The sequence below is a fragment of the Ciconia boyciana genome, chromosome 23, assembly GCF_034638445.1.
Source record: "Ciconia boyciana chromosome 23, ASM3463844v1, whole genome shotgun sequence".
Classification (NCBI taxonomy): domain Eukaryota; kingdom Metazoa; phylum Chordata; class Aves; order Ciconiiformes; family Ciconiidae; genus Ciconia; species Ciconia boyciana.
Genome location: NC_132956.1, coordinates 7,023,246 through 7,050,630, shown reverse-complemented (window position 1 = coordinate 7,050,630; position 27,385 = coordinate 7,023,246). Strand labels below are relative to the sequence as shown.

Sequence of the window (27,385 nt, the reverse complement as noted above, 5' to 3'; positions counted from 1 at the left end):
GTTATGGGAGGAAGGACATGGCTGTGACTGGCCATTGGCCCTATCCCCTCCGTCACACTATGGGATCCCTGCTTGGTCCTCAAGATGCAGCCAGAAGTGGGTGCAGGATTCCCTCTGCGCCCACGTCCCCCTCCTCCACCAGGCAAAGCCTGGAGAGGGAGCTGGCAACATCCCCAGATGTAGGGCACATCTGGAGGGCACCGAAGCAGTTAAGTGAAGGGCTGATTTGTGCTATAGAAACCCGCAGTTCCTTCCTTTGATCCTCTGAATCAGCCCATTGCCTCCGTTCTATAAAGCCCCATTTATCTCTGCTCTTCCCAGTAAGTTTGAAGGCGGTCGCGGCTCGTGGCTCCTCGGCAGCAGTGAGCTCGCCCGGCTTTCTCTTCCGCTGAAGCAGAATCAGGTGAAATCTCTATGGCAACTAGCAGATGACAGCGAGTCTTGTTGCCTTGGAAATGAGGCAAGGAAAAAAAAAACCCACCCAAAAAGAGCCATCTGGAATTTTGAATTTCCACAATGTCCGACCCGCGTCTGGTGATGCGTGGGGAGCGTGAACCTGCTGCCGCCGGCTGCTCCGGGGCCTCCGAGCCGGGGCCCGTCTGCACCTTCTGCCTTGCCGTGGGGTTTTGGTTTTTTTCTTTTCCTCCCCTTTCTAGCTTTTTTTTTTTGCGCAGGGTCTGCAGCATCGCCTTGAACGTCTGCTGGTGGCTGCGTTAAAGGTGTCATGTGCGGAGCATTTGGGGTGCCTGAAATCCCCGGACTGTGCACAGCTGTGCCACATTGCTGGCCAGCACGGTGCTGGCACACCCCGATAACGCTAACCCCCGGGGGACAGCAAGCTCTGGGGGGGAAACTGAGGCACAGAGCGCTGCATGACCGGCCTGACCTCACTCTGCAAGGGCCCCAGCTTATGACAGACCCCAGGTGTGGTGACTGTGAGTGACGCTGTCTCCATGTGCCCGAGGCCACAGGGCTGTCAACCGGGGAGTTAATGTCACCGTGCATTTCTGCTGCTGTGTATGCCGGTCTCCAGAGGCTCTCGTGGACCTCGGGGCACCCCTTGGTGCATGGATACGGCTCATCCACCCGCCGTCTGTGACCCCCCCTCTTTCCCAAACTGCACAGGCGTTTCCTCTGGGTTATTTTGGAGACCCACAGGGACGGGGTGTTGGGATGCTCCCAGCTCCTCTGATGCTTTGCAGGAGCAGCTTTGGAAACAGCTGTGTGCAGGGGTGTGCAGTGCTGCGTGCAGGAGCAGGGTCTGCCCCGACACGGGGGATTTTGGGCGCTCCCAGTTCATCAGCACGGGGGAGCAGAGGGCAGCACGGAGGTCGGATGCACCGGGCATTGAGCAGCTAGAGGCTCTCACTGCTGAAAAAGGAGCTGTAATTTGTATGCGCAGGTGGGGTGGTTTGGGGCCAAACGCAGCATCCATTGAAAGAATAACCCGCAAATGGGCTGGAGGCCCGGTCTGGATCTCTCCAGCGGGTTCACTTGGAAACTTGTGTATGGGAGAGACCCAATTAACTCGATTTATGGCTGCTCTACCCTGAGAAAGTCTGAATCCCTTTTAAAAGCTTGGCTTGCTGGAGCCAGACGGGGTCCAGGCTCCAGGTCTCTCAGCCCTGCCCTCGTTACAAGCAGCGATTCGCAAGGCTTAGCAGCAGCGATTGCCCCAGAAGTGCTGATTCGGCTGAAGTCCCGGCCTGTCACCGCTGCACCGCTGCTAATTTTCTGCTCTTGCCTGCCAGCGGGGAGCTGATGGCCCCCACGCATGGTGTGGGGCTGCCCCAGCCTGCGCTGGCTGCAGTGATGGGAACGGCTGCGGTGATGAGGATGGCAGGTGAGGCAGGGGAAGGGGCTTCCTTCCCCACTGCAGCCACCTTTGGAGCCTCTTGCAGAGTCATGTGGTTTTGCAGAAGGGTCCAGCAGGGTGTGAGACATGGAGTGGCTGTGGCAAAGTGGGGTCCTGCCACCGCTTCTCCTCTCACTGTGTCCCCAGAGAAGCTGGTGCTCCCTGAGAGGGTCAGACTGTGCGTGGGGCACGGCGTCCCCGCTGGTGCTGCCCACTGTAACCCCATTGCCTGCCCTGCCTTTTGCTGCTTGGCCTTTCCTCCCTCTGCCAAGGGTGAGTGCTGGACGTGCTGGACTGCACCCAGCCTCCTCCCCACAGCCTGCGTCCCATCAGGGTTGCAGGGCTACATGCAGGGCGGCAGCAAGCAGGGAGTCCCACCTGCCCTGGCTGAAGCGGGGGACGGGGACCCATCCTCAGGCATCTGCGGCATCCCCTGCACATCCCCTGTCCCCATCGGCAGGAGGCTGTGCCTCCGCATCCCCAGGGAAGAGCACCTCCGGCTCCGTCAGCCTGGGGACTGCTGCCTTCATCCAGGGGATGGCGGCCGTGCTTCTCCCTGTCAGCCTGCTCAGGGTGTTTTGGAGGCACTGGTCGGCTGTTCAGGTACCCAGGTAGTGCCTTACCAGGGTGCTGGATGGCACAGGGCTCCCAGCCCTGTCCCTGTCCCTTGGGGAGCAGGACCCACTCCTGACACTGCTGCAGGAGACACAGAGTTAGCAACCAGCCCTCCGCTCACACCAAGAAGCCTCTGGCAATTAAAGCAATTAAACCACGGCGAGTGCTAATGAACCTGCTGCCTTCCGATGGGGTGGGGCAACAGGTTTGCAGGAAAGGGCAAGATGCCCTCCTGGGGTGCTGGGCAGGGGGGACGTGCTCTGCCCAGCCAAGGTGCCCTGGGGCATCTCCTGAGAGAGAGGGATCGTTTTGGGGTGTCCCGCTACATACCTGGGGGGAGCATGCAGGGATTGGGGCCGGGGCCGGGCTGGAAGATGAGGCCGATGGTGGAAGCAAACACTGTGGGCCTGGCAGTCACCCCACAGAGCCCCATTAGCCATCTCTGCTGCTCATTTAGCCTGTTTGGTAGCTGTTGGGGGGGAGGGAGAGAATTAATTAAGGCACAGGGAGAAGGGTTGCAGGTTGTGACCATCCCCCTGCCCAGCCATCCGGGAGCGTGAATCAGAGCTGGATGTAAGAAATGCAAGATAAAGCCATTTTACTCCATATGGAAAGACTCTGCTGTCGGTGTGCCAAGATGCTGGTAACCGAATCGCACGCTGCGGGGTGTAAGCTGGGAACCCGCAGGGCTCGGCAAGTTTTGCACTGGGCTCAGGATCCCGGGTCTCCCCTCAGGCCAGCAGCCTGGCTGTGGCAAGCTCTGGGTGCCAGAGCGGAGGGTTTGCAAGGAAAATACCAGCAAAACAACGCCTGGGCTGATTCATTCATAAACGCAGCTGGGAGCACGGGCTGAGGCAGCGTGGTGGGAGAAGAGAGTATCTGTGCAAGGGTTTGTGGAGCTGGGGAGCTCGGCTGGGCTGGGGGAGTCTCACGTCCCCGGGAGAATGGTTTTTATTGCAGAGTTTATTAGTGTATTTTTCAATGCGCTGGAAGGAATTGAGCAACCAGTTAAAAATGTTTCATGGCCTGGGGAAATTCGTTGCAGCTACTGTGTAATAGGGGCCCACCATAATGACTCAGAAACACCGCAAGGCCTTTTACAGCAAATTCCCACTTGCCATTAAAATCTTTACTGGGTCACCAGGAGTCCTTTCTGAGTCTCATCTTCTGAAATGAGACCAGTTGGGTCATGGGGAGCAAGAAAGCACGCATGTGAGTGCCATGCTCCTGCCGAGCGTATGAACACAGGCACAGACAGTGCATTCATGCGAGCCCAGTACGCTTGTGCCAGCGTTGGCATCGGCTGCTGCCATCCTCATGCCTGCACACGTACACGTGGGCACGCGTGCAAGGTCGCAGGCACAGGCATGCACATGCACACACGCACCTTTCTGCAGGCAGAGAGGGTTTTGCTACCATGTGGCCCGCACATGAACATATGCATGATGCAAACAAGCGCTCAGGCGGCACACACACACACGTGCGGGTTTCTGTGCCAAGGCACATGGGGCACACGTGTCCCATGGACACAGCTCTGCCTGGCCCCAGCAGGAGCTGTGGGCCACATGCTCCTTTGAAATGAGCTGTCACGAGCTGTTTGGAGTGGATGATTTCCTCATTCCTTGACGTACTTGGCCACGTCGGCAGTGCCCGGCTGCGGGGACACGGCTGTGCCCCATCATGCAGGTAGAGGAGCTGCCACCGCTTGCTCTTGGAGGTGATGGGAAGGGCTGGATGTGAGTACACCCCGGAGCTCCCTGGTCTCCTCTGGCCCTGGCTCTGCGGTGCTCGGCACAGTCAGACCTGCAGCACGCAGCGCCTTGCCCTGAAGACAGCCCTTCGCAGCACAGCTCTCTCCTTCCTCCTCCTCCTCTTCCTCCTCCTTGGCTGCTTCCAGCCTCACATCCTGCCTTACCGATGCTCCTCCTCTCGCCAATGGTACCTGCTGCTTCCCCAGTTGTGCAGGGCAGGAGACAGGGGCGATGGGCAGCGTGTGGGGTTGGGGCCGGGCACCCATGGTGCCAGGTTGCTGTGCCAGGTTGTCGTGTAGCAGGCAGTGCTGCCCGGTGTTTAACACAGAGGCAGGCGGTGGAGGCCGTGCAAGAGAGCGGTTGCAGACAATGGGGTTGTCGGGGATGGGCTAGGGCTTCCTGCCTCAGTTTCCCTGTGTGTGAAGTGGAGCTGTATTGTGTTTGCCGATGTTGGAGAGAGCGCTGAGAGCACTCAGTTAAGAAAGGAGCAGCAGCGGGGGTCGGGGCGGGGGGGGGGGGGCAAGCAGGGCTGCAGGCAAGGGCAGGACAGAGAGCTGGCAAGGGCAGGTTAGACTCAGCCTGGCACAGGGGAGAGCGACTCAGGCAGTGGGGCCTGGTGGCCTCTCTGCACAGGGCTTGGGGACAGGCCCTTGGGGACAGGCCCTCCTCCTCTGTGTGGCTGGGCTAGGGGAGCACAGAGCTGGCGCCAGCACCCCCTTCCCTCCGTGGCAGCAGGATGGAGCCTGCAAGAGCGGCGGGGAGCTGCGAACGGGGCTGCAAGCCAGGCAGTCCCTGAGCCTGCAGCCCCGGCAGAGCGGGGAACAGTGGGGGACACGTCCTGGCCGTCACTGCTGGGAAAATGAGCTTGGCCGAGGCAGGGTGTCCAACTGACACCGCTGCGGCACGGGCTGAGCCATCCCTGCTGCTCCAGCAGCTGGAAACGTCTGGCTGCGGGAAGCTTGCTAAATCGATGTGGGGAGGAATCCAGCGCGCTCCTGCCGTTCCCACACTCCAAGCTCTCCCAGCGGCTCCAGTTTCGGCTCCGCTCTGGCATGCTGCAGCTCGGCCAGCCCTGAGACATCCCCCGGCCCCTTGCTGCACCTGGGAAGTGGCTGCGGGGGGCGCGGTGTCACTTCCCCAGCCCAGCACAGTGGGGATAGGCCGTGTCCCGTCAGTGCTGGCAGCAGTGCAGCCAGCGGGATGTGTGCCAGGGGTAGGCGAGCAGCTCCTCGAGTCCCAGTTTGGCCCTTTCCCAGGTGAGAGCTGCTGCTTTTCCTGGGGCCACTCTGGAGGCTAGAGTGACCTGGGCTGTCACCCAAATACTGGGGGCCAGGAGAGCAAAGTGTGCCGGCATGGATGGCTGACGGTGCCGTGGGTGAAGCTGGGGATGGGGGTCAGTGCCATTGCCCTGAAACACCAGGGCTGAAGCAGCTCCAGCCCTCTGCCAGGCACCCGAGCCCTTGGATGCTGCTTCTTACCTTGGGTGCCCTGGGAGTCCTCGCTGTGGGGGGTCCCCCAGCAGCACTGAGGGTGCAGGGGGAGGTGGCACCCACATGCCAGCCCCTCTGGCCTTGCTCAGGGGACAAAGCGAGTGCTCACCCTGGCCCCGCTGCTCCTTGGGATGGGGGTGGCTGTAGCAGCCCCGCTGGCAGCGGCGCCCAGGGAGGAGGCAGTTCCAGGCCCAAGCGCTGGCTTCGTGCCTGGGGGAATGGCTGCGGGTGGCCACGGGGGAGGCAGCCAGGGTGTTTTTGGGAGGGAGCGGTGCCCAGGAGGAGCACACTGCTGAGCTGGCAGGGGGGTGAGAGCTGCTGGCAGTGCCAGGGGACAATGGTGGCTCTTCCACCCCATCCTGCTCAGTCCCACCCCAGCCCACAGAGACACGGTGCTGTCAGGGTGAGCGTGCCGCCTTCTTCGGCTGCGGGAGCTGAGCTCAGGGTGGACAGCACCCACTGAATGCGGCCAGGGTGGAAAAGCTGAGAGTGCTCAGTCCTTCCCTGCGTGGACCCACCTGGGGACACCGGTGGGAGTTTTACTGCTCTTCCCTAAGGTTCGGATGTGCCTCCCCTCCAAAATCTTCCATTGCCCTACAGACTGCACATGTGGCAGCAGTGGACTTGGCCCCAGGTTTCTGCCCTGCCATTTCAAGCCTGAAAATCCATCTTTCCAGGCAGCCCAAGGGCAGGACCTGGCAGCTTTGAAGCGTCCCTCATCTGCCCACATGGCCTTTTCTGCCTGCCCCACCAGAGGGGCACAGAGTCCCCTTGTCCCCAGCTGCAGAGCAGGGTGGGTGCCAGCCTCTGGCACCGAGGGTACCTTGAGCCTCCTCTGCGCCCCGGCTCCGTGTGCGCAGCCCCCTCTGCTCCAGGCCTCCATCCCTCTGCCCTTGCTGCCTGCACATCCCCATCCTGTGGCTCTGGGGCACCAGTCGGAGGCTCTGTGCCTTTGATTAACTTCTCCAATGTGCACGGGCCACAGTGAAGATTTAATAACGAGTTCATGACTTGCCTCCTGCTACGCCTTGTTCTGGGAGCTGGACCAGGGTGATTGGACACACACAGGGCCGGGTATCCTTATGCAGTGGCATGTGCTGGCTGCGTTGGGTGCCCCGTGGGCTCACCAGCCCTCTTACCCTCGTCTACAACTGGCTTTAACCTGCTTGATTTAACCTGTCTCATCAGGGCTGTTACTGCTTGTCACCACCTTCCAGGGTCACATGTAAATCAGAGCCGCTTCACTGGTTTGAGGTGCTCCCACCCGGGCCGGTGGGCAAGCAGAGCTCGGGGGTGGGGCAGCATCAGCCATGGGTGCTGCCTGTGGCGTGTCCGGTGGCGCGATTGGTGTGTGATGGGGACAATGGGACATGAGCCCTGCTTGTGCGCTGGGCTCATTGCGGGGAGCCTGTCAGGGTGTGTGCCGGCGGTGTCCCCCCAGTCCCTGTGTCGCTGCAGCTTACACGGTGCCGTTGCAAATCCTGAAGCGCTGGTTGCCACGTTACATTAGGAGGAGCCACATCCAGCGTCCCTGGCGCCCGCTGTCACTGCAGTTCAATGGCAAGCTGTGGCTGAAAGGCTTGAAATCGGGGATCAAAGCCGCGGTGGCATGGCTGTTAGCTGCTGGGGATGCACACGAGCGGGTCAGGGGTGTGGGGGCTGGAGCCGTGGCCCTGAGCCCAGCGGCACTGCCAGGGCTGTGCCAGGAGTGACCCCCCTCCTCTGTGTGTGTGTGTGTGCACGCATGTGCGTGGGTGTCTGTGGGGGGGTGTGTGCACACGCTTGTGTATGCATGTGTGTGTAGGTGTGCGTGTGTGTTTGCAGGTGTGTATGCACACGTGTGTGGATGTACATGCGTGTATATGCACGTGTGTGCACAAGTGGTTGTGGCTGTGGTGCAGATACATGCGTGTGCACACCTGTGGGTTGGGGGTGCATACCTGTGTGTGTGCGTGCACGCCTGTGCTGTGGGCATGCACACCTGGAGAAGCCCCAGGGCAGACGGAGCTCAGGGGTTTCCAGCCCTGGGCCGTGCCCATGGCGGGCTCGGTCCCACCGGCTGCTCCAGCCCTCAGCAGAAGCAGCCGCCTCTCCCTGGGCATGAGGCCGGAGTGGGGCTTGGCTTGCACCACTCCCCGACATCTCCTCGGCTCCTGCTGTCTGTGCACTGAGCGGTGCTGCTGCAGTGCCCATGTCTCCAGGCCAGAGCACCCCCGCGGTCTGAGGGGTGCAAGGGCAGGTTTGGGGATGTTCTCCCAGGATGGCTGCTCCTTTGTGGCCCCGTGGAGCAGGGTCACAGTGCTTCAGGGTCGCCTGACTGTAGCTGGCCTCCGATCACCTGCGTGGGTCCTGTGGCCTCACTTGGTCCCCCCCAGCTTGTCCTTTCTGGACCAGAGAACTCCATCCCAGCTGCAGCACCCTTGGGGGTGGCATTTCGTGGTGGTGCAGCTCCAGCCCAGTGCCAGCCCTGCCCTGTCCTCTCCCAGCGGGCAGAGCGAGAGCTGGTGGGCACAGCCCTGGGCAGAGGGGCGCAGGAGCCATTCATCCCTTTAAAGCTGTTGCCTTGCCTCTCCACAGACCCTGAGTCGCAGAGGAAGAGGACAGTGCAGAATGTGCTGGACCTTCGGCAGAACTTGGAGGAGACCATGTCCAGCCTGAGGGGCTCTCAGGTGTCTCACAGGTGAGGCCCCGACACTGGACCCCCACCACCCCTTCCCCACAACCAGTGTCCTTCCTGGGGCAGCAAGGGAGGCCGGGGTGGCCGGGAAGCAGCTCTGCTCCAGGTGAGGGCCGTGTGGGTGGGAGAGAGCCGGCTGTGTGCCGTGACCTGGGGACCCTGTGCATAGGGGCTTGGAGAGATGTCCCCAAATCCCTGGGGTGTCATGCACAGGGCTGCAGCAGAGCCCTGTCCCTGGCAGTGCTCTGGGCCCAACACTGCCTTGCATGCTCTGGGACAGTGGGGATGGGTGGGAGTGGCACTGAGGGGAGCCAGTTGCCCCCAGACCCCAGAGGGCCTGTTCCTGGTGGTCAGGTGTCCCTGTATGGACAACCAGAGGTGAAGGTATTCCCTGCACCTGCCCAGGTTTGGACCACAGGCTCCATCCCCATCCGTGACTCAGTTTCTCTACTCTGTGTAGAGGTGATGATGGAGAAACCCTCAGACAGAGGTGACCAAAGGCCCCGCAGCCCATGGGCAGAGGTGGGGTACCCTGCCCAGACCAGGCAGCACCCCAGGGTTGCAGCTGGGGCTGGGGGGACAGCAGGGCTGGGGGCAGGGTGACCACTGGGTGGTGAACCAGAGCAGAGTGACTACCTGTGTTCAGAGGTCTCTCTGACATGGCTGGGACCACCTGTGTCCCCCCTGGGTCTCTCACTTGAGACCACTGCAGGGTTACTGCTCTACTCTGGACATGCTCAGGGTCTGCACGGCAGCTCCAGCCTCCTGCCTGGCTCCCCGTCGGGGCTGAAGGGCCTGGACCCTGCCAGCGGCGCGCTGGGGGCAGTGGGTGGGGAGGGGGCATCTCCCCAGGGCACCGTCCTGGCCCCCACCCCGCTGGTGCAGCCGCGTTATGAAGCCTGGGCTTTGCAGAGAGGCTGTGTTGGGTGTCAGCGCGTCAGGAAAACCGAGGATGCGGCGAACATCCTTCTCCTGGTGTTTGTTGCCACCTCGCGGTCTCCCTCGATCCTCATTTTTGTGTTGGAAGGGGCAAAAAGCAGCAGCTTCCTCCCGCTTCACCCACTACTCATCATTACAGACCTTCCCTGTGTCGCCCGTTGATCAGCTTCGTCAAGAGCTTGATTTAGCTCTTAACTCAGAAGCTTATCTAGACCTTGCTCGTCCTTGCTGCACTTTCCAGATCTTTTCTGAGCTGGAGGCAGCAGAGCGCTGGGGCAGTGGGATTTGCACGGGGCCACAGCAATATTCCCCGAGCTGGCCATTTCCTGGAATTATCCATTACAGCTCTGCCGTCCCTTTGCTCGGCATAGGAGCTGGTTCGCAGCCTGGTGCTGCTCATGCTGAGTCAGGGCTGCTTTGTCTTCACTTCGCATTCGCTTCGCGTTTGCTCTGCGTTCGCTTTGCATTCATTTGTGTCAAACTTCACCCACCACCTTCTCGCCCCAGCACTCAGCTCCTTTGCAAATCCTCTGTCAGCCCCGGTCTTAGGGAAATAGGGCGAGGATATTAAGGGTGATTAAATTAGCATTGCTGGTATGTTTTGACTCTTCGCTGTCACTTCCTTTTCTTGATGAGTTACGAGTACATCGCGTGGCAGAGGCCTCAGCCGGATCCCTGCCACAGAAGAAAACAACTATTGGTAGCCCGGGGATGCCTACCCCTGCATTCTGTCCTGTAAGCAGTTCTTAAATACGTGAGGGTCTTCCCTCTTATCCCATGGCAGCTGAGTTTATTTGGAAGCTTAATCTGCCTTTGGTGAGGGCACTCATCCACCGCCTTCGGGTAGCCTGCAGCAGCCTCGGCAGTGTGCTCCCTGCATCCCTCCAGGAGCTCCACCGCGGTTGTGAGACAGATTTTCCTTTACCAAAGCTGTGTCAGCTCTTCCCCGGTATGTTGTAATTACACACGTACCCACTAACTCTGCTCTCGGGAAGGCTTCCTACAAGTGTGTCTGGTACGGATGTCATCTGTGGTCCTCTGGATGTGCCCCGCATCACCGGTGTCCCTGTAGCAGCTTCAGGCTCTCTCTTTATTCCTTCCACAAACTATTCCTCAAATTTCTCTTGTTCTCTTCACTGTGTTCTTCCATCCAGCGGCTGGGGGCTCAGCCTTTGCTGTTTGCTCGCTAGGACGCAGCTTTGTTCCTGAAAGACGTCATCGTACTTCTGGCAGCCTTTGCACCCGGCTGCAGGGCTGCACAAGCTTCCTCGGGGGCTTGCTGAAGTCCCTCTTGGAGACGTGGTTTGCATCTGCTCTGAGGCACCGGCAGAACATCCTTAAATAGCCTTTGTGCTGCTGACAAAAACAACCCTTTTAGCTGCCCCTTTTAGTTCCACTTTAACAAACTTCCTAGTTTTTTATGTAGTTCCCTGTTTTAAATTCAGTACTGCAGCCAGGGTTTGGCTTTTGGTGCTCCTGCAGGAACGTTTAATCCAAGCTAGGGAATAGCTCGCTGATAGTAACGTTTGGAGCCAAGTTGAGGGCTGTGGGTTCCCGAGTAGCTGCTCCAAGAAGTAATCATTTTTGATGTCTAAATTTAGTCTCAGCATCACTCCCTGACATGCCATTTCCCCAAAATACACCCCGAGGGGTGCGAGGAGTAACTGAACTCCCCGTTCCTGATGCACTTGCGGGCTCTGGGCTGTCTGGAGAGCAGCACGCTTGCAGGCAGCCCCATGGGGGCAGGCAGCCCCATGGGGACAGGCAGCCCTGTTTCGGGGTGTCCCCTCCTGCTCAGACGTGGAGGTTCACTCTGCAGGGGTTCAGCATGGGATGCTGATGCAGGGTCCCAGTCCCTGGTTTGCCCCTCGGCATCCAGCCCCCGCTTCCTGGCATGGGCCGCTGCCACGTCCCCTGGGATCAGTGTGCCACCATCCCAATTCATCATATCCTGGATCTGGGGCGATATCGGGGTGCAGGCGTTGAAATGCTGGTGGGGGAAGAGGGAGAGCAGCCCAGGTACGGGTGAGCACATCTGGGCTTTCCACTAAAGACTCCCTGTTAGTGGGGTTCAGCACAACTCAGGTTGGGGCCAGTACTGGTCTCCAGAGAGGTACGGATCCCTCTCCCACAGCGTGTTTGCAGCCAGCCCTGGTGGCATCCCCAGCCCCTGCACCGAGGTGGCCGGATTGGGCCGTGCAGGGAGCATCGCCTCTGTGGGGTGGTTGGGGCTGTAGGGAGGCACACATCTCCCCATCACACCCCACGTCCCGCTCCACAGTTCCTGGGGAGAAACGGGCACCACCAGACGCCGGTGGGTGCAGGTGGTGTGGATGTCCCAGTGGGTCCTGGAGCGTGGGACGCTGTGCTGGCACCAGGCAGGGCAGGAGGGGACCGTCCCCTGCCAGCTGAGATGGAAAGGGTCAGGACAGCGTCCCTGCACCCACACTCCTTGGAGCCTCTGGCCTTGCCCGGCTGCCTCAAAATGGGCAGTTTTGTCTTCTGAGCACTTGCAGCCCTGGTTTGGGGGGGGTAAGGCAGGCCACAGACCTCCGCTGCTTGCTGTGCTGTGCCCTAACCCCACCCTGCACCCTGTCCTCGCAGCTCCTTGGAGATGACCTGCTACGACAGCGATGAAGCCAATCCCCGGAGCGTCTCCAGCCTGTCCAACCGCTCCTCCCCGCTGTCCTGGCGCTACGGGCAGTCAAGCCCACGCCTGCAGGCAGGGGATGCACCGTCAGTCGGGGGGACGTGCCGCTCCGAGGGCACCCCCAGCTGGTACATGCACGGCGAGCGGGCGCACTACTCGCACACCATGCCCATGCGCAGCCCCAGCAAGCTGAGCCACATCTCCCGCCTGGAGCTGGTGGAGGCACTGGACACTGATGACGTGGAGCTGAAGTCGGGCTACATGAGCGACAGCGATCTGATGGGGAAGACGCTGACAGAGGATGATGACATCACCACAGGGTAAGTGCCCGCGCCAGGGCTCATGCCCAGACCGGGGCTGTCCTGGAGGTTTCACCGTCTCCTGTTTGGCCAGCAGTGGAGGGGCACCAGGTGCAGCAGGGATGGATGGAGGAGGACATAGATCACGGCCAATCTGACTGGGTGGATCGTGTCCCCACATCTGAGGAGATGCTTTCCCATCGGCGAGGCAGTGTAGCCCTTGCAGTGCTGGCGGTGCTGGGCCAGCTGGGGCTTCTTGGGGCCAGCAAGCCCCTGAGCTGGGGTGTGCTGTTCTCCCAGCGTGTGGGAAGTGTCTGGCTTGATCTGGGTGTTCCCAGAGCAGGGGGCTGGGAAAAGCGCATGGTGTGTGGCTGCGGGAGCCCTGAGCTAGAGCCCTGCTGGTGTAAATACTGCTGCTTTCAGAAGCGCTCCCCCAGTTTACACCAGTGGATCTGAGCTGCTGCCTCTGACCCTGGCACTGCAGGGACGTCCTGTGTCCAGCCGGGAGTGCTGGTGGCCCGTGGTGGGACAGGCTGGGTCAGGTCTCAGCACCCCAGCAAGAACCAGGTACCGAGGTGTCATTGCTGATGGGTGGCACCATGGTGGAGCAGGGTGCGCTGCTGAGCAGGGTCCCCTCCTTCTGGGAGCCCTGTCAGCCTCCGTCCCTCCACCCGCAGGGCCAGGGGCATCTCCTGCCAGGTGGGCACAACCCAGCACACCCAGGGCTCGCATTTTCTTTCCAGGGCTCGCATTTTCTTTCCAGACGCGTCCAGCTCCCGCTGCGCTGTTGAGGTGCCCCTGGCTCTGGCAAGGGTCCAGGGTCTCAGCATGTTGGAGGTTTCCTGTTTCAGCACAGGAGAAAATAAATAACTCCGACATTTGAGTTGTCCCAGAGCAGGAGGAGGTATTTGGCCTCCTGACAGTGCTTCTCCAGCCCTCCTGGGGTGGCCGTAGTCACGTCAGCTCATTGCAGGATAGAGCACAGCCCATGGCTTCACACCCATCCTGGGGGCAGTGCTCCCTAGACGTGGCCCGGAGGTACATGTTACAGTTGGAGGGGACACACACTGAGGGGTGCCTGTGCTGGCCTCTGCCCCTGCAATGCTCCAGCTCGGGGGTGAGAGTGTCCACAGTACCGCGGGCGTCAGACCCGTCCTCCCGACAGGCACATGACCCTGGGTGGTTGCCCTGTGCTTGTGAACAGGGGTGCCTTGTGCTGGTTCAGCGTGGACCCCTCCTGGGGACTGTAGCCCGTTGCTTGGCAGCCAGAGGTGGCACATCACTGCCTTCTGCCGCCAGCCACTGGACCGCAGGGTGTGATGGGCAATGGGGTGGCTTTGGGCTGCCCTGGATGACTGGGGCCACAGCAGGTCTGGCTGTGGGCATGAAGGGCTCCACTGCTCCCCGTCTCCCTTCTTGTCTCTTCTTGGAGCTGTTTGTGCAGGCAGATAACCTTGGGGTGCCCTTGGCTGTGGAGGAAGTGCTGTGAGGGGCGAGCCGGAGCATCACTTTGTCTCCATCAGCCACTGAGCAAGCAGAGTGCGGGCAGGGTCAGCCCTGACGGGACCCTCCCCGGGCTCAGCCCTGCACATGACCCCGGGCAGGGTCCGCTTTTCCTCCCGGGAAGGGCCAAGCTTTGGGGATGGAGCCCTGCGTGGCTGAGTCTCCTGCAAGGCCCTGGCAGCACCACAGTCCCCTGGTGCGGGTGAGGCTTTCAGCGCCGTGGCGAGCTGGGCTGGCACTGCCACGGCCGGGTGCCGCAGTCCCTGTTCCTGCGCAGGGTCCCCAGCATGATGCCCCGGATGTGCCCCGAGGGAAATCCCTGGTGTCCTGCCGGTGGGCGCAGAGACAGACTGGGTGCTCTGTGCTGGGTGCTCTGTGCTGGGTGCTCTGTGCTGGGTACCCCTCCCCAGGGGTGGGCGCAGGAGGGCAGCTGGGGCAGCACAGGACCCTCTTATCTGCAGAGACATGTCCTGGGGATCAGCCACATCACTGGGATGTTGCTGGCACACAGGGCCGTGCAGTGACCTAGTCACAGCTCCATCTTCCATGGCCCCACAGCAGGACTTGGGGGGGGGTCCCCCAGAGCGGGCAGCATGGCAGCGCCTCTGTCCCCAGCGGATGTCCCTGGCTGGGTGCTGGGGGACGGTGGGCTTCCCTGTCCAGGAGCCTTGGCGCTGGGTGCAGATCCAGGGAAGGGGAGCAGGGGCATCCCCTCCTCCCCAGAGATGGCTGGGCCGAGGAGCTGCCTTGCCGGCTGGGAGCACTCATCCAGCGCAGCCCCCCATCCAGCCTCCTCGGCTGGCTCTGACCTAGAAAGCAAATACTGCCCCAGGCCCCGTCTCCCCGTGCTGCTAATGCACCGGGCAGGAGCCGAGTGCTGCAGATGGGGCCATCAGCCCCCGAGCCCAGGCCGCCGGGCCAGCGCCTCCCTGCACCGCGCCGGCGCACACCCAGGCTTGTAGGGCAGTAGGTCAGAGCCAGCTCGGAGGATGCAGTGGCACATCCCCCTTGGAGACGTGTGGGGCCGTGGGATGGGACCCGGCATCCCCATGGCTTGCTGGGGAAGCAGCCTGGAAGGAGAGAGGGCCGAGGTAGGTGAGGGGCATGGGGACTGTCCGTGGGGGCATCGGGGTGAATTCGGCAGGGTGGTGGTTGGGGTGAGCCCAGCCGAGAAGGCAGTGGGGGTCCCGGGGCCCAGCTCAGAGAGGGGGTGGGATGATCAAGTGTGATGGTGAGAGCAGGGATCAGCTGGGGACACCCCAGTGCCCAGAAGTGTTTCTGTGTCAGCCGAATGTGCCGGCATCCTGGCTCCTTGCCTGGCCATGCCCACCTGCCTGCATCTGTCGGGCCAGCACTCACAGCTCCCCTCCACCAGCAACTTGCTGCTCGTTTTGGGGGGTGGAAAGCTCTGGCTTTGCCCTCCCTGTTGGGCAGCAAGGCCCTTCTTTTGTTCCCGATGTCACCATATCTTCCTCATGCTGTGCAGCAGGGCAGCCCTCGGCTGGCAGGGACCCGGCACAGCCTGGGCTGGAAGCAGCCCTGCTGTGATGTGCCCAAGCTGCTGCCGGCACCATGGTGTCTGACGGGCCTGGTGCGGGCAGCGAGCTCTTCTTAACACGGCAGTGTTCGCTGGGATGGTGCTGCTCTCCTGCCCTGTCCTGGCTGTCCTTGGGGCACGGGCAGGGCGCAGGCAGGGGCAGCACCAACCCCTGGGCTGTTTCCTGGCACAGAAAGATCTTCGCTCCCTTCCTTGGCCTCTGTTGACTCATGTTTCCATCCCGCACCGCTCAGCATGCTGCTTGCTGTTCCCTGCCCCTGGAGGGGAGCAGTGCTGCCAGTGATGCTTTCCCACCCTGGCCAGGCTGGGGATCCAGCCTTTCCTGGACCCTGGAGGTCACCCCACCAAGGTCACCTCACCGGGAGGTCCACCAATGCATGGCCACTCACTGCTGAGGGACCTCCATGGCTGTACAGCCACAGCGCAGCACTGGGGCTGCGATGCAGCAGCGTGGGTGCTTTCGTGTGCAGACCTGCGTGTGAATCAGGCAGCGAGGAGGAGGTGGAGAGCATCCGAGTGGGGATGTTCAAGCCAGGTTTTGCCTGGTTTCGTCCCGGCCACATCCTGCATGTCCGAGCAGTGCCACCTCCTCCACGTGGAGCTGCTGTTCACCTGGCAGTGTAGGGTGGCTGCCTGTTGGTGCGTGTCCCCCCGTGCTGTGTGTGCTCGGGGACCTGATGTGAGCAACTCTGGCAGGTCCTGGGTGATGGCGCGGGAGCGGGTTAGCGTCCATCACCCCCGGGTGTTCCCTGGGGCCATCCGGGACGCAGTGAGGAGCGAGCGGCATGCTGCAAGGGCTTGCTGCAGTCAGGAGCTGGTGGGGTGCACTGGCTCCCGCACCCCAGCCCTGCCTGCCTGGGGCCATGGGGCTTCGCCCCTCCCACGCAGGACAGGATTCCGGCCTGGGGGCATGACAAGAGTGTCGGCTGGTCCCTGCTTTGCCCCGCTCCACCACGTCTCCTGGGCTTGGAGAGCACTCTGCATGATGTCCTTTCCGCCACCCTCCTTTTGTCAGACCCTTCATCAGCCGGCCCGTTCCCCAGCCGCTTCCCCACAAATGGTGATGCCTCTGCGAGGGCACTGGGGCACTCTGGATGTCCCCGCAGGGGCCCATCAGGCCGCCGTGCCCAGTGCGAAGGGCTCAGCAGGGTCCGAGCACCTCCCTGTGGTGTGCCTCATGCTGCGGGGCAGCGCAGGGCACTGCCTGGGGGTTGAAGGGACCTGCTGTCTGGCCGTGGCTGTGCCTCAGTTTCCCTTGGTCCACCCTGCTGGCTGCGAGCGGATCAGGGCAGGGCGTACCCAGGTCGTGGCAGGGGAGAGCCGCTCTCCATGGGGTTTGTGGGGTACAGAGGAGGAGGAGGAGCACCTCTCCCTTGCTCTGGTATGCAAGGTGACCTATGGGGACATGAAACTTCAGCTCAGGTGTGCACCCCGAGATGGTGCTTGTGGGTCGGGCAGCTCTCCAGGTGAGATCTCTAGGGACAAATTGGGACAAGCTGGCTCCTTCCTTGGGAGCTGCTCAGATACCCCGCGGCGGCAGAATCCCATGGGGATGCCCAGGCTGGACTCATCCTGCCCCTCTGGCAGAGCACGGGTGCTGCCAGGCCCGATCCTGCCATCCCCAAGCACAGGGCCAGGAGAGCAGAGAGGGAGTGAGTGGGGCTGGCTGCTGAGTCAGCGTCTTCTCGCTGTGGTGGCTGCGGGAGCACTGATGATCCGTGTGTGCTGCTGGGCCTTGGGCATGCAGGCATCACTCTGAAGCTGATCCCCGAGGCTGTGCACGTCCCTGGGGCTTTCAGTGCTCTGGGGAAGTCCTCGTGTGACCCCAGGACCACTGTGATTTGGGGGTGTCCTTTTGGGCCTCGTTTTTTGGTGAGGGTGGAAAGGGAGGTAGCATTGCATCCCACCACAGTGGTGGCAGCATCTGCACCATCGTGAGCCGGGTACTGCCCAGACTCTGTTCATGGGCATGAAATGGAGCCATGGCAGCAGCCTTTGGCGTCAGGACCGCGGGGCACCATGCGGCTCGGGGATCGGCACGTGTGTCCAGCTCACCGTACACCCCGGGCACCATCCCGTCCCACCGCGATGGTGTTGCTGGCAGCTGGGCGCTGCAGAGCCTGTGGTCCCCTCCGGCGGGGCTGGGGGCTGCCAGCAGTATTCCGCCGGGAGGGATGCTCTCGAGCTGGCACCCACCGCGCTCTGGCTGGCCTGGCTCCGGCTTCCTCGCAGCTACTTGAGCTCGGCGCAGCCCGGAGGCGGGAGCAGATGTTTGGCTCCACTCCCCGAGAGCGGCGGGGGAGCGGCCGCCGTCCTCTCCTGCTCCGAGCAGGATTGGCGCTGGCGCTCTGCTCCTTTCCCTCAAACGCCCCTTGCTCGGCTTTGGCCAGTCCGGCCTGACCCCTTGCCGCCGTCCCGGCGAGCCCGTGAAGTCATTTCTCGGCGGGGACATCCCGTGGGGCACAGCCGTGGCCCCGCACGTGGCCTGGCGTGTGTGTGGGGCCCCAGCCCGGCCGGCTGAGGGGGGCAGCGGGGGAACGGCCAGGGAAGTGGTGTTGGATAAATATTTGCTGCGCTGCGCCGCGTGCCGGGGCTCGACGGGGTTCCTCCCTCCAGCTGGGGGACAGTCCCAGAAAGGGGCCCCAAAACCCCGCTGGGCGCCACACCATCAAAGTGCCCTTCTTCTGCACTGCATTCTAGCCAGCTTCTTATTTTGGGGTTTGGCTCAAGGCACCCAGTGGTGACCCCAGACCCCTGGGGCTGCCCGGGCTGGGCTCCTGTGGCAGCGGCCACATGGGATGTGTTTTAGGAAGGGGATCCCGGGGTTGCAGGGCTCGGGGGCTGCAGGGCACCTGGGGGCCAGCGCACACCCAGGATTTGGGAAGCTGCTGGCCTCCACGGCTCACTGATGGGGCTGGGCACGGACACGGAGCAGAGCTGAGCCCAGGGCTGGACGTCGCACACCCACATGCCCCGGGGGGGAGCTGCTCGGGGGGATCTGCCCCCCAAACCCGGCTGCCTGCCTGCTTGCCGGCTGGGGAGCTCAAGACCTGGCTTTGCTGCTTGCCACGTGCTACCCGGCTGCCTGCGAAGGGGCCCGGCCGCTGCGGGTGGAGGTGTCCGAGGCCACTGGCTCATCCAGACAACGGGAAAAATAGGAGTTTCGCAAGCGGGCTGAGTCACGCCGCTCCCCCATGCCGGTGCTGCCCTGGGACACTCTGACCGCCGCACGCAGCTGCTGCAGCCTGCCGTTGTGCCGTGGTGGCCCTGGGCGAGGCTTCGTATGTCACCCTTCCCGAAACAGACGGAGATCCCCACACAGGGACACACTTCCTCTGGGGTTTCCGCTGCTCGGGGGGGTCAGAGGGGTGACCCTGCATTGTCCCCCCTGCAGCGGGGCTGGCTGAGCTCAGCAGCCCCACTGGCATGGCAGCCAGGCGTGTGGTTGGGGTCCGCGGCTGATCTCGTTGCTGCAGGCGGGCGAGCACTGGCTGACACCCCCACGGCATCGGCCTCGCTGCCTTGGGGAAATCGGACCCTGCTATTACTGCAGTCGGCAGCGCAGAGCTGGAGCAGAGGCGCAGCCTGGCCACAGGTCCCCCCTCGTGGGGGCCACGCACACTCTGGGTCCCTGCGGGGGGAATCCCTGCACCCCTCGGGGACCTGAGGGGCTGGGGGACCAGAGGCAGTGCTGCCTGGAGGACAGGGGACTAGACCAGCTGCTGGGATGTGATGCTGATCCTCTTCTGCTGGGTGAGCTCGGGCGAGTCAGACCCCCTTCCCTGCCTCAGTTTCCCCATCTGCAAGGTCTCTGCAGCCCCCTCTTCCTCTGAGCACGGCTTCGGTGAAGGGTACTAGATCCCGGTACCCAAAATGCAAGTGGGAAGCACCAGGGTCAGGGTGGCCCAGCTGGTGGTGGAAGCTGACGCTATCTGGGGGAGTACCTGGGGGTTTGGAGGGGTACTGGGGTGTACACAGGGGTTTAGGAGGGGTCTGGGGAGAACTTAGAGAAATCTGGGGAGTCCTAAGTGAGTCTGCAGCGTTCTCAAGGAGTGTTGGGGGGGCCTGGGGCTGTTAAAGGGGCATGGGGGGTGTGCAGGGGGCTGTGGGGATCCTAAGGGAGTCTGGGAGGGGGTTATGGGTGTCGTGATGCCCTGAGGGGGTTCCTGAGACGGATGTGAGGGGGAAGCAGAGCCACCCCTGCCCGTGCCCGCAGGCAGTCCCCAACCCCCCCGATGGTGATTTATGAAGCTAATTGGTTTTTCTGCCCCATTAAGTGGGGAAAGGGAGGGAGGGAAGAGCCCGTGCTTTGCTCACCAGTCCTGCCAGAGCAGGACGAGGCTGTGATGGGGCATGTCCCCAGGGCCCCCTCGGTGCCAGCGACCCACAGATGTGGGGTGTGGACACCCCCCAGTGCAAGCCCCGTATTTCCTCCCCTGCAGCGACCAGGGCGGAGCAGGAGGAAAGGGCCAGGGCGGACCAAGAGGGGCTCGCTTTAATCCGGGGTGGACTTGGGGTGGGCGGTGGGGATTCGGCATCACCAGCCTGGCAGGGACACGAGTGCCGGGAGCCCCGGCTGGTGCCAGCGGGTCTGTCTGGCGCGCGGGCGGGTGTCTGTGCCAGTGTGAGACAGGTGAAGCAGGGAGGCTTCGAACTCTCCGGCTCCAAAAGCAGCTGCTGCTGAGAAATGGGCTGGGGGTGTGAAGGGTGCCGGTGGGGCGTTGCACGTGTGTGTGTGTGTGTGTGTGTGTGTGCCACCGTGATGGGGCTGCTGTGACCAACGGCGATTCTCCACCATCGTCTTCCACCAGACTCACGGCTCCGGTGGGGTCGAATCTGCCTTTCCTGATGTCTGTCGTGCTGGGCTGGCTCCCCCTGAGTCCAGATTTGGGCCCAGCGAAAGCCAGAGCTGCTCCTCCGAGCACTGCCCGAGCCAGCCGTGGTGGGGCCGGGGCAGCCGGCCAGAAGGAGGGGCGGGAGGGGACGGCATCCGGCATCGTGCCAGGCCAGAGGGACTGCGGGGATGCGATCCTGGACGGGCCGTGCTGCCGCACCCATTGGCGCACACCGACGTGGGGCCATCACCCCACAGCAGGGCTGGCTGCCTGCGGGAGGTACCACACCACGCCGGGGCGGTGTCACTGCCGGCCTCCTGGCCGTGAGCTCTGGCCAAGGGCTGAGAGCCGCTGTGGCGATGGTGGGTGCAGGCAGGGTCTGATCGGTGGGGACGGGGATGGTCGGGCACCGAAGTTGTGCATCCCTGGCCCTCCCTGCCGGGCCGTGCTGCAGCACCTCACCTCGCCTCGCCGGGGCAAGCACCGTGCAGCCGAGCAACGGGGCTGCGCGGTGAGAAGGGAGCCAAGAGGCGTTGCCGTGGCCGTTGCTTGGCCGAGGAAGGCGCGAGGAAGGAATTACTTATTTCCCAGCCCGCAGGGACCGGGTCTGTTTTGCCAAGGCTGCAGTTAACCCTCTCTGCCCGCCGCGGCCAGGCTGGCGAAGGTGTCCCCGGTGTCACCGTCCCGGCGAGGACCCTGCCCTGGGGCGCAGCTCCTGCTCTTGATGCGAGAGAAAGAAAGAAGGACAGAAATAGGCTTTTTGGTCGATGAAGCGCAGAGTGGTGCAGCCGCCGGTACCCTTGCAGGAGCTGGGGCTGCTGGGAGCAGCTGCCCCCCCACCCCGCGGGGCTGGGCAGGGGCAGAGCCCCCCGCGGGACCCACAGCGGGAGGTGGTGCCTTCGGGCAGGGGGCTTGGGGGGCCCTGAGGCCAGGCTGAGGGGCGGCCTGGGAGGCACTGGTGCCACATCGTGGGCTGGACTGGGGGGCACTGGTGCTGCCTGTGGGGACGTGAGTGTGGGCTCGGGGGCTCTGGGGGCAGCTGGGGGCCCCGGGCTGAGACTGGGGGATGCTGGGCTGAGGCTGGGGGCACCAGGGACAGGGGTGGGGGTCACGGGCTGGACTGGGGGGCACTGGAGCTGGATGTGGGGACATGGCCGCGGGGCTATGAGCTGGGGAGGGGGGACGGGGGGGGGACGGGGACGGACACTGGGACCGGCGGGGCTGGAGCCGGGGCCCCGGGCCCATCCCGGCGGGGGGCGGGGCGGGGCTCGGGGGCAGCGGCGGGGGGAAGCCGGGCCGGGCCAGGCCGCTGCCGCTTTAAGGCGCGGGCAGCGCGGGGCGGTCCCGCCGCTGCCGCCCCTCCCGCCCGCGCCCGGCGGGGCCGCGCTGCCGCGGGCAGCACCATGCTGCGGGCAGGGAGGCCGCGCCGCGCCCCGCGGCTGGCCAGCAGGTACGGTACGGGCACGGGCACGGGCACCGGCACCGGCACCGCATCGGCACCGAGCGGGGCGGGGCGGGCGCGCCGCGGGCGGGCGGCCGGAGCCCGGCCCCGGCAGACAAAGCCCCGCGCCCCGGGGCCGCTCCGCGGGCGGTGCTTTGTCTCGGCCGCGCCGCGGGGGGGAAGGGGGCGCGGGGGGGCCGGGGCAGCGCGGCCCCGCCCGGCACCGCAGCATCGGGGCGGCTCCCCCGGGGCCGGGAGCGGGACGAGTCGTCGTCGTTGTCGTCGTTCCCCCCCCCCCCCCCGCGCCCCGGCCCCCGCCTCGCACCTGCAGCGCGGCCGGGCCGAGCCCCCGCGGGGCTCCCGGGGCTCCGGTACCCCCGGCCGGCGGAGCTGACCCCGCCGGGGAGGGGCGGGCACCGGGATGCCGGGCTGCGTGCCCGACCGGCGGGCTCCGACGCAGGGTGCGGCGGGGCCGGCAGCGGAGCATCGCCACGCAGCCCCTCGCACCGCGGCCGTGGGCCGGGTCCATCCCGTGCTCCCTCCGGGGTGCAGCCGTCTCCTCGGGTCGGGGTCGGGGTGTGCATCACCGGGGCCGTGTCGGGACCGTTCCGGCCGGTGGTGGGTTCCCGCACGCCCGGCCGGTGCCGGGGAGCGCAGCAGGACGGTCACGCTGCCGCAGCCCCCGCCTTGCTGCCACCGCTGTCCTTGAGCATCCCTTCCCTGGGAGCTGGCGTGGGCCGAGGGGTGCAGGGCTTGCGGGTGTCCCGGCGCATCGCTGCCTTCAGGGTGGGTTTGGTGCGGTGCCGGCTGAAGGGAGGTGGGGAATTGCTCTGCGTAAGATGGAGGGGCTGGAGCACAAAGCAGGAATTGAGTTTTGACCCCAGCGTGATGCTGCGGCACGGCTGCCCCCCGTTTGGGGTCTGTGGGAGGCACTCGGGTAGCCTCGGCCAGTAGGGACCGGGGTGCCAGGGCTCGGCCGTGCTCCGAGAGTTTGTGTTTGCCGAGGGGCTGTCAGTGCTGCGGTGCAGCCTGAGTTGAGGCTTTCCTTGCTGTGCCGGCTACAGCATATGCATGCCAGTTTTGGGGACCCCTCAGTGTGCCAGCTGTGTGCCCCATAAGAGAGCCAGAGATGCCCCACAGCGGGCAGCTGGCTCCCAGGCTTCACCCCATGGCTTGAGGGTTTTTGGGATGTCACCTGTGACCTTCTGTGTTGCCCTTTCTTGGTGTGGGGTTGCTAAGGAGGATCTGGGGTCGCCTCCTGCCCCGGTTCAGCCCCGACCCTGTGCCTGTTTCACCGGGGCTCCCAGATGCCTGGGGCCACGGCTGCAGGGGCTTCCCATGTGAGGCTGGGAGAGCATTTGGAGTTTGCCCTGCCGGGCCACGAAAGCCAAGGTGAAGAGACCCAGCACCGTGTTTGGCCACAGCCATGTGCCCACAGCATGCAGCTCACCAAAGCCCTGCCTCGCTCCCAGCGCTGCCTGCTGTAAGGGTGATGCCAGCCTGGGAGAGGAGCTTTGCTTCATGCTCTGGGGTGGGAATTTCTGCCCTGGTGGGAAGTCACCCCCAGCACAGGGGCTGGTGGTGGGAGATGCTTGGAGCCGGGCAGCCCAGCAGCACACCCCGGGCACGTGGTCATAATTAAATCCTTTCCTGGGCAGCAGTGCCTGCGGGGCTCTGTCCCAAAAGCTGCCACGGGGACACAGGGGGCTGTGTCCATCCTGGCTCTGGCCAGTCCGTGATGTCTGAGAAGAGCAGGGTACATGGGGTGGTTGGAGGGTGCTGGAGCTGCCTGCGTTGCTCCGTCCTGGGGTTTGGGCATCCCGGGGTGGGGGTGGCTGTTGCTTGTGCCCTGGCACCCTGGTTGGCGGAGGTGCCCAGCAGGCACTCTCCTCTGCCAGGCCAGACAGTCCTGTCCCCAGCTCAGCCAGGGTCAGAGTGTCACTTGGGTAACGCTAAGTGGCTTCACCACCTGCTGGGCTTCTGGCCACCTCTGTGGCCCCAGTGTCGGGGAACAGGCATCTCTGGCAGGGACTGGGGCTGGCCGCAGCCCCCCAGCTCTGCTCCCCTTTCCTACGCCGCTGCTTGTCGCCCCCAGCCTCTCACAGCCCCCTCAGAGGCTGTGGGGCCTCGCTGACCTACTCAGCTGCTGACCTGAAAGGGGCTGTGCTCATCCTGCTGGAAAATGCTCTGTGCCGGATCGCCGTGGGCACGGCCCCGTGCTGCGGAGCTGGCTGGGCCCATGGGGTGCTCAGGCAGCTGCCGCCCTGGTGCAGCGCTGACTGACGGCCCTGGAGATGGGCTTGTGCATGGTCTGCTGAGCACCTGGCATGGAGCAGCCGCCCTGGCATAGCAGCAGTGCCCATACCTGCTGCCTGTGGATGCTGCAGGGCGGCTGGTTTGTTTGCTCCAGCTGGTCCCTGCCCTTTCCAGCAATCCTCCCGACCCTCTTGGTGGGGCAGGTCTCAGGGGGCTTGGTGCCAACTGCGGTGCTGCCAGCCCTGCTGGCGTGGGTGCTGACCTCCCTGCGCTGGGCAGGTACTCTCCATCCCCAGAAAACTCCCACGGGGCCCTTACTGGGGAAATGCGGGGTCACTGGGGCTTGTGTGCCAGCGGGGCACCGAGCCTTCACCAGGCTGGGCTGGAGCCAGCCACAGCCGCCGAGTGCCAGCTCCCTGCCGTGGCCCTGCAGCAGACGCTACTGGGAGCTGACGTTTGCATGGCAGCAGCCCCCGGAACAGGGAAATACCACGGGTGGCAGGACCCGCTGGGCAGAGCTGGGGCTGGGCAGGGGGGTCTGACGCTGCGTCTGCCCTTGCAGCTGGGATGAGAGCAGCTCCATTAGCAGCGGCCTCAGCGATGCCTCTGACAACCTCAGCTCGGAGGAGTTCAACGCCAGCTCCTCGCTCAACTCCCTGCCCTCCACCCCCACCGCCTCGCGCAGGAACTCAGCCATAGCGGTAGGTGCCTGCAGCACCCGGACCCTTCCTGGCACCAATCCTGGCTTGGTGCTGCCACCTCTACAGGAAAGAGGGGATGGAGGGTGCCGGCGTGGGGAAACTGAGGCACTGCACAGGGTGTCTGGTGCACCCCTCTCCCAGCTGGCTGGTGCTCCCTGGGGATGGGTTTGGGGTGGGTGCCAGGAGTGCCCCTAACTCTGCTCTGCCCACAGCTGCGCACGGACTCGGAGAAGCGCTCGCTGGCAGAGAGCGGGCTGAGCTGGTACTGCGAGGGTGAGGACAAGGTGCTCAAGAAGCTGGACTACGACAGCAGCAGCCTCAAGATGGAGCACGGCTCCTCCAAGTGGCGGCGGGAGCCCTCGGAGGGTGGCGAGGAGGGGTCCAAGGGCGGTGAGCTGAAGAAGCCTGTCAGCCTGGGCACCCCGGGCTCCCTCAAGAAGGGCAAGACCCCTCCGGTGGCCGTGACCTCCCCCATCACCCACACAGCCCAGAGCACCCTCAAAGTGGCAGGTGAGACCCAATTCGGACAAGGTCCAGCTCCTCTGATGGGGAGTGGGTTGAGCGATGTCTTCATGGGCCCTTCCCGAGCACATTGGCCATGGGACACCCTGTGGCTGTGCTTGGACCTGGCAGCTGGACGTGGGCTGGAGGGGGCGGCAGGGCTGTGCATCCTTGCAGGCAGGTTGGGGATCTGGCCCCACGCTAAGCCTTTCTTGCCCAGGGCTGTGCCTGCCCCATAGCCTCGTGGCCATGTGCCGGGCTGGAGGCTAGCTGGCTGCACCAGGGGCCTGGCCATGGCTCTGCCCTGACTCCCGGGATGGTGGCACGTCCCTTCTTCATCGCATCCCTGCATTTCCGGTGTCACTGTCCTATCTGGGCTAGTTCACACCCAAATGTCCCCAGAGCCTCCTGGGACGCTAACCCATCCTTCCCTGCCCACCAGGCAAGCCTGAGACCAAAGCCACCGACAAGAGCAAGCTGTCTGTGAAGAGCACAGGCCTGCAACGCTCCTCCTCTGATGCTGGCCGTGACCGTGTTGCTGATGCCAAGAAGCCACCCTCGGGTCTCACGCGCCCCTCAGCCTCCAGCTCCTTCGGCTATAAGAAACCAGCTCCTGCCACTGGCACGGCCACCGTCATGCAGGCTGGGGGTTCGGCCACGCTCGGCAAGATCCAGAAGAGCTCCGGCATCCCTGTCAAGCCAGTCAGCGGGAGGAAAACAAGCCTGGATGTCTCCAATGCAGCCGAGCCCGGCTTCCTGGCCCCAGGGGCTCGTTCCAACATCCAGTACCGCAGCCTGCCCCGGCCAGCCAAGTCCAGCTCCATGAGCGTGACCGGTGGCCGTGGCGCGAACCGGCCGGTCAGCAGCAGCATCGATCCCAGCCTGCTGAGCACCAAGCAAGGCAGCATCTCGGTGTCACGGCTCAAGGAGCCGTCCAAGATTGGCGCTGGCCGTGGCACGCCGGCCCCCGTGAACCAGACGGACCGTGAGAAGGAGAAGGCCAAAGCCAAGGCAGTGGCACTCGACTCTGAGTGTGGGACGCTGAAGAGTGTCGGCTCACCTGAGAGCACCCCAAAAGCCCAGGCCAACCTCCCGCCGGCGGCCAAGGTGGCCGAGCTGCCCCCCACGCCTCTCAGGTACGATCCTTCCACCTCTGAGGGCAGCAGGTGCCTGGCACGGCTGTGCTCAGTGCCCAGCTGTGCCCAGTACCCAAGCCTCACCTGCTTCCTTAACCTGTTTTCCCCCCTCCAGAGCGGCTGCCAAGACCTACGTGAAGCCTCCCTCGCTGGCCAACTTGGACAAGGTCAACTCCAACAGCCTGGACTTGCCGTCCTCCAGCGAGCTGCACCCCCCCCACACTGCCAAGCTCCAGGACCTGCACCCGGCTGGTGGGCACCTCGCGCCCTGCTTCAGCCCCAGTCCTGCCCCCATCCTCAACATCAACTCGGCCAGCTTCTCCCAGGGCCTGGAGCTCATGGGTGGCTTCAGCGTCCCCAAGGAGGGCAGGATGTACCCCAAGCTCTCAGGCCTGCACCGCAGCATGGAGTCCTTGCAGATGCCCATGAGCCTGCCCAGTGCCTTTTCAGGGGGCAGCACCACCACCCCCACCCCTGCTGCCGCACCCCCCGCCAGCACGGAGGAGGAGGATGAAGAGGCAGGGGAGCTGGGCTGGAGCGGGAGCCCTCGGCTTGCACATCTGGACAGGTATGGCTGGAGGGAGGGCATGGGGCTGCTGGTGCACCTCCGTAGGCTCAGATCCCTCCCTGCTGCCCTGCTATGACCTTTGCATGCTTTCGGGGGCTCTTCCTGTGACATTTCTGGGGAAAAGCCCCCTGTCCTGTGGCTCAATCCCCATGGCACCTTCCCTCGTCTGTGCAGGGATGTCACTGATCTTTCCTTCCCTTCCAGTGCCAACCGCGACAGGAACACGCTGCCCAAGAAAGGGTTGAGGTAAAAGCCCGAACCACTTTTGGATGGCGCTGTAGAGGGAGGGCGGGCATGTGGAGCTTTCTGCTGGGGGCTGGCGGTGCCCCCCACGCCAGGGAGGCTGGGCCACAGTGCAGCGGGCAGGAGCCAGGATGGTGCTGGTCCACTTCACCATGCCGGTCTCTGCTCCGCTCCCCAGGTACCAGCTCCACTCCCAGGAGGAGGCCAAGGAGCGGCGCCATTCGCATGCCATCAGCAGCGGGCTCCCTGAGTCGGACGATCAGCAGGAGCTGCCCTCGCCCCCCGCCCTTCCCATGGCGCTGGTCGGGAAGGGTCCGCTCACCAGCATTGGTCAGTGCCCTCCACTGTCAGCCCCCTTCTGCTTGCA

The 27,385-nt window shown here is 63.9% G+C and overlaps 1 protein-coding gene across 8 annotated transcripts in view; it reads left to right on the top strand.

Annotated features, from left to right (window-relative positions):
- The window catches only part of NAV1 (neuron navigator 1), a 78,651-nt gene that overhangs the window by 37,662 nt on the left and 13,604 nt on the right, over nucleotides 1-27,385 (top strand). For 7 of the 8 annotated variants that reach the window (XM_072886288.1, XM_072886287.1, XM_072886285.1 and 4 more), the window contains 8 exons: nucleotides 8,289-8,391; nucleotides 11,932-12,297; nucleotides 24,432-24,570; nucleotides 24,783-25,080; nucleotides 25,514-26,207; nucleotides 26,323-26,775; nucleotides 26,980-27,021; nucleotides 27,197-27,348. In XM_072886288.1, coding sequence (XP_072742389.1) covers nucleotides 8,289-8,391; nucleotides 11,932-12,297; nucleotides 24,432-24,570; nucleotides 24,783-25,080; nucleotides 25,514-26,207; nucleotides 26,323-26,775; nucleotides 26,980-27,021; nucleotides 27,197-27,348 — 2,247 coding nt within the window. Of the gene's footprint in view, nucleotides 1-8,288; nucleotides 8,392-11,931; nucleotides 12,298-21,512; nucleotides 21,623-24,431; nucleotides 24,571-24,782; nucleotides 25,081-25,513; nucleotides 26,208-26,322; nucleotides 26,776-26,979; nucleotides 27,022-27,196; nucleotides 27,349-27,385 lie in introns of those variants that run through there. The other variant, XM_072886291.1, reaches the window with a different exon arrangement.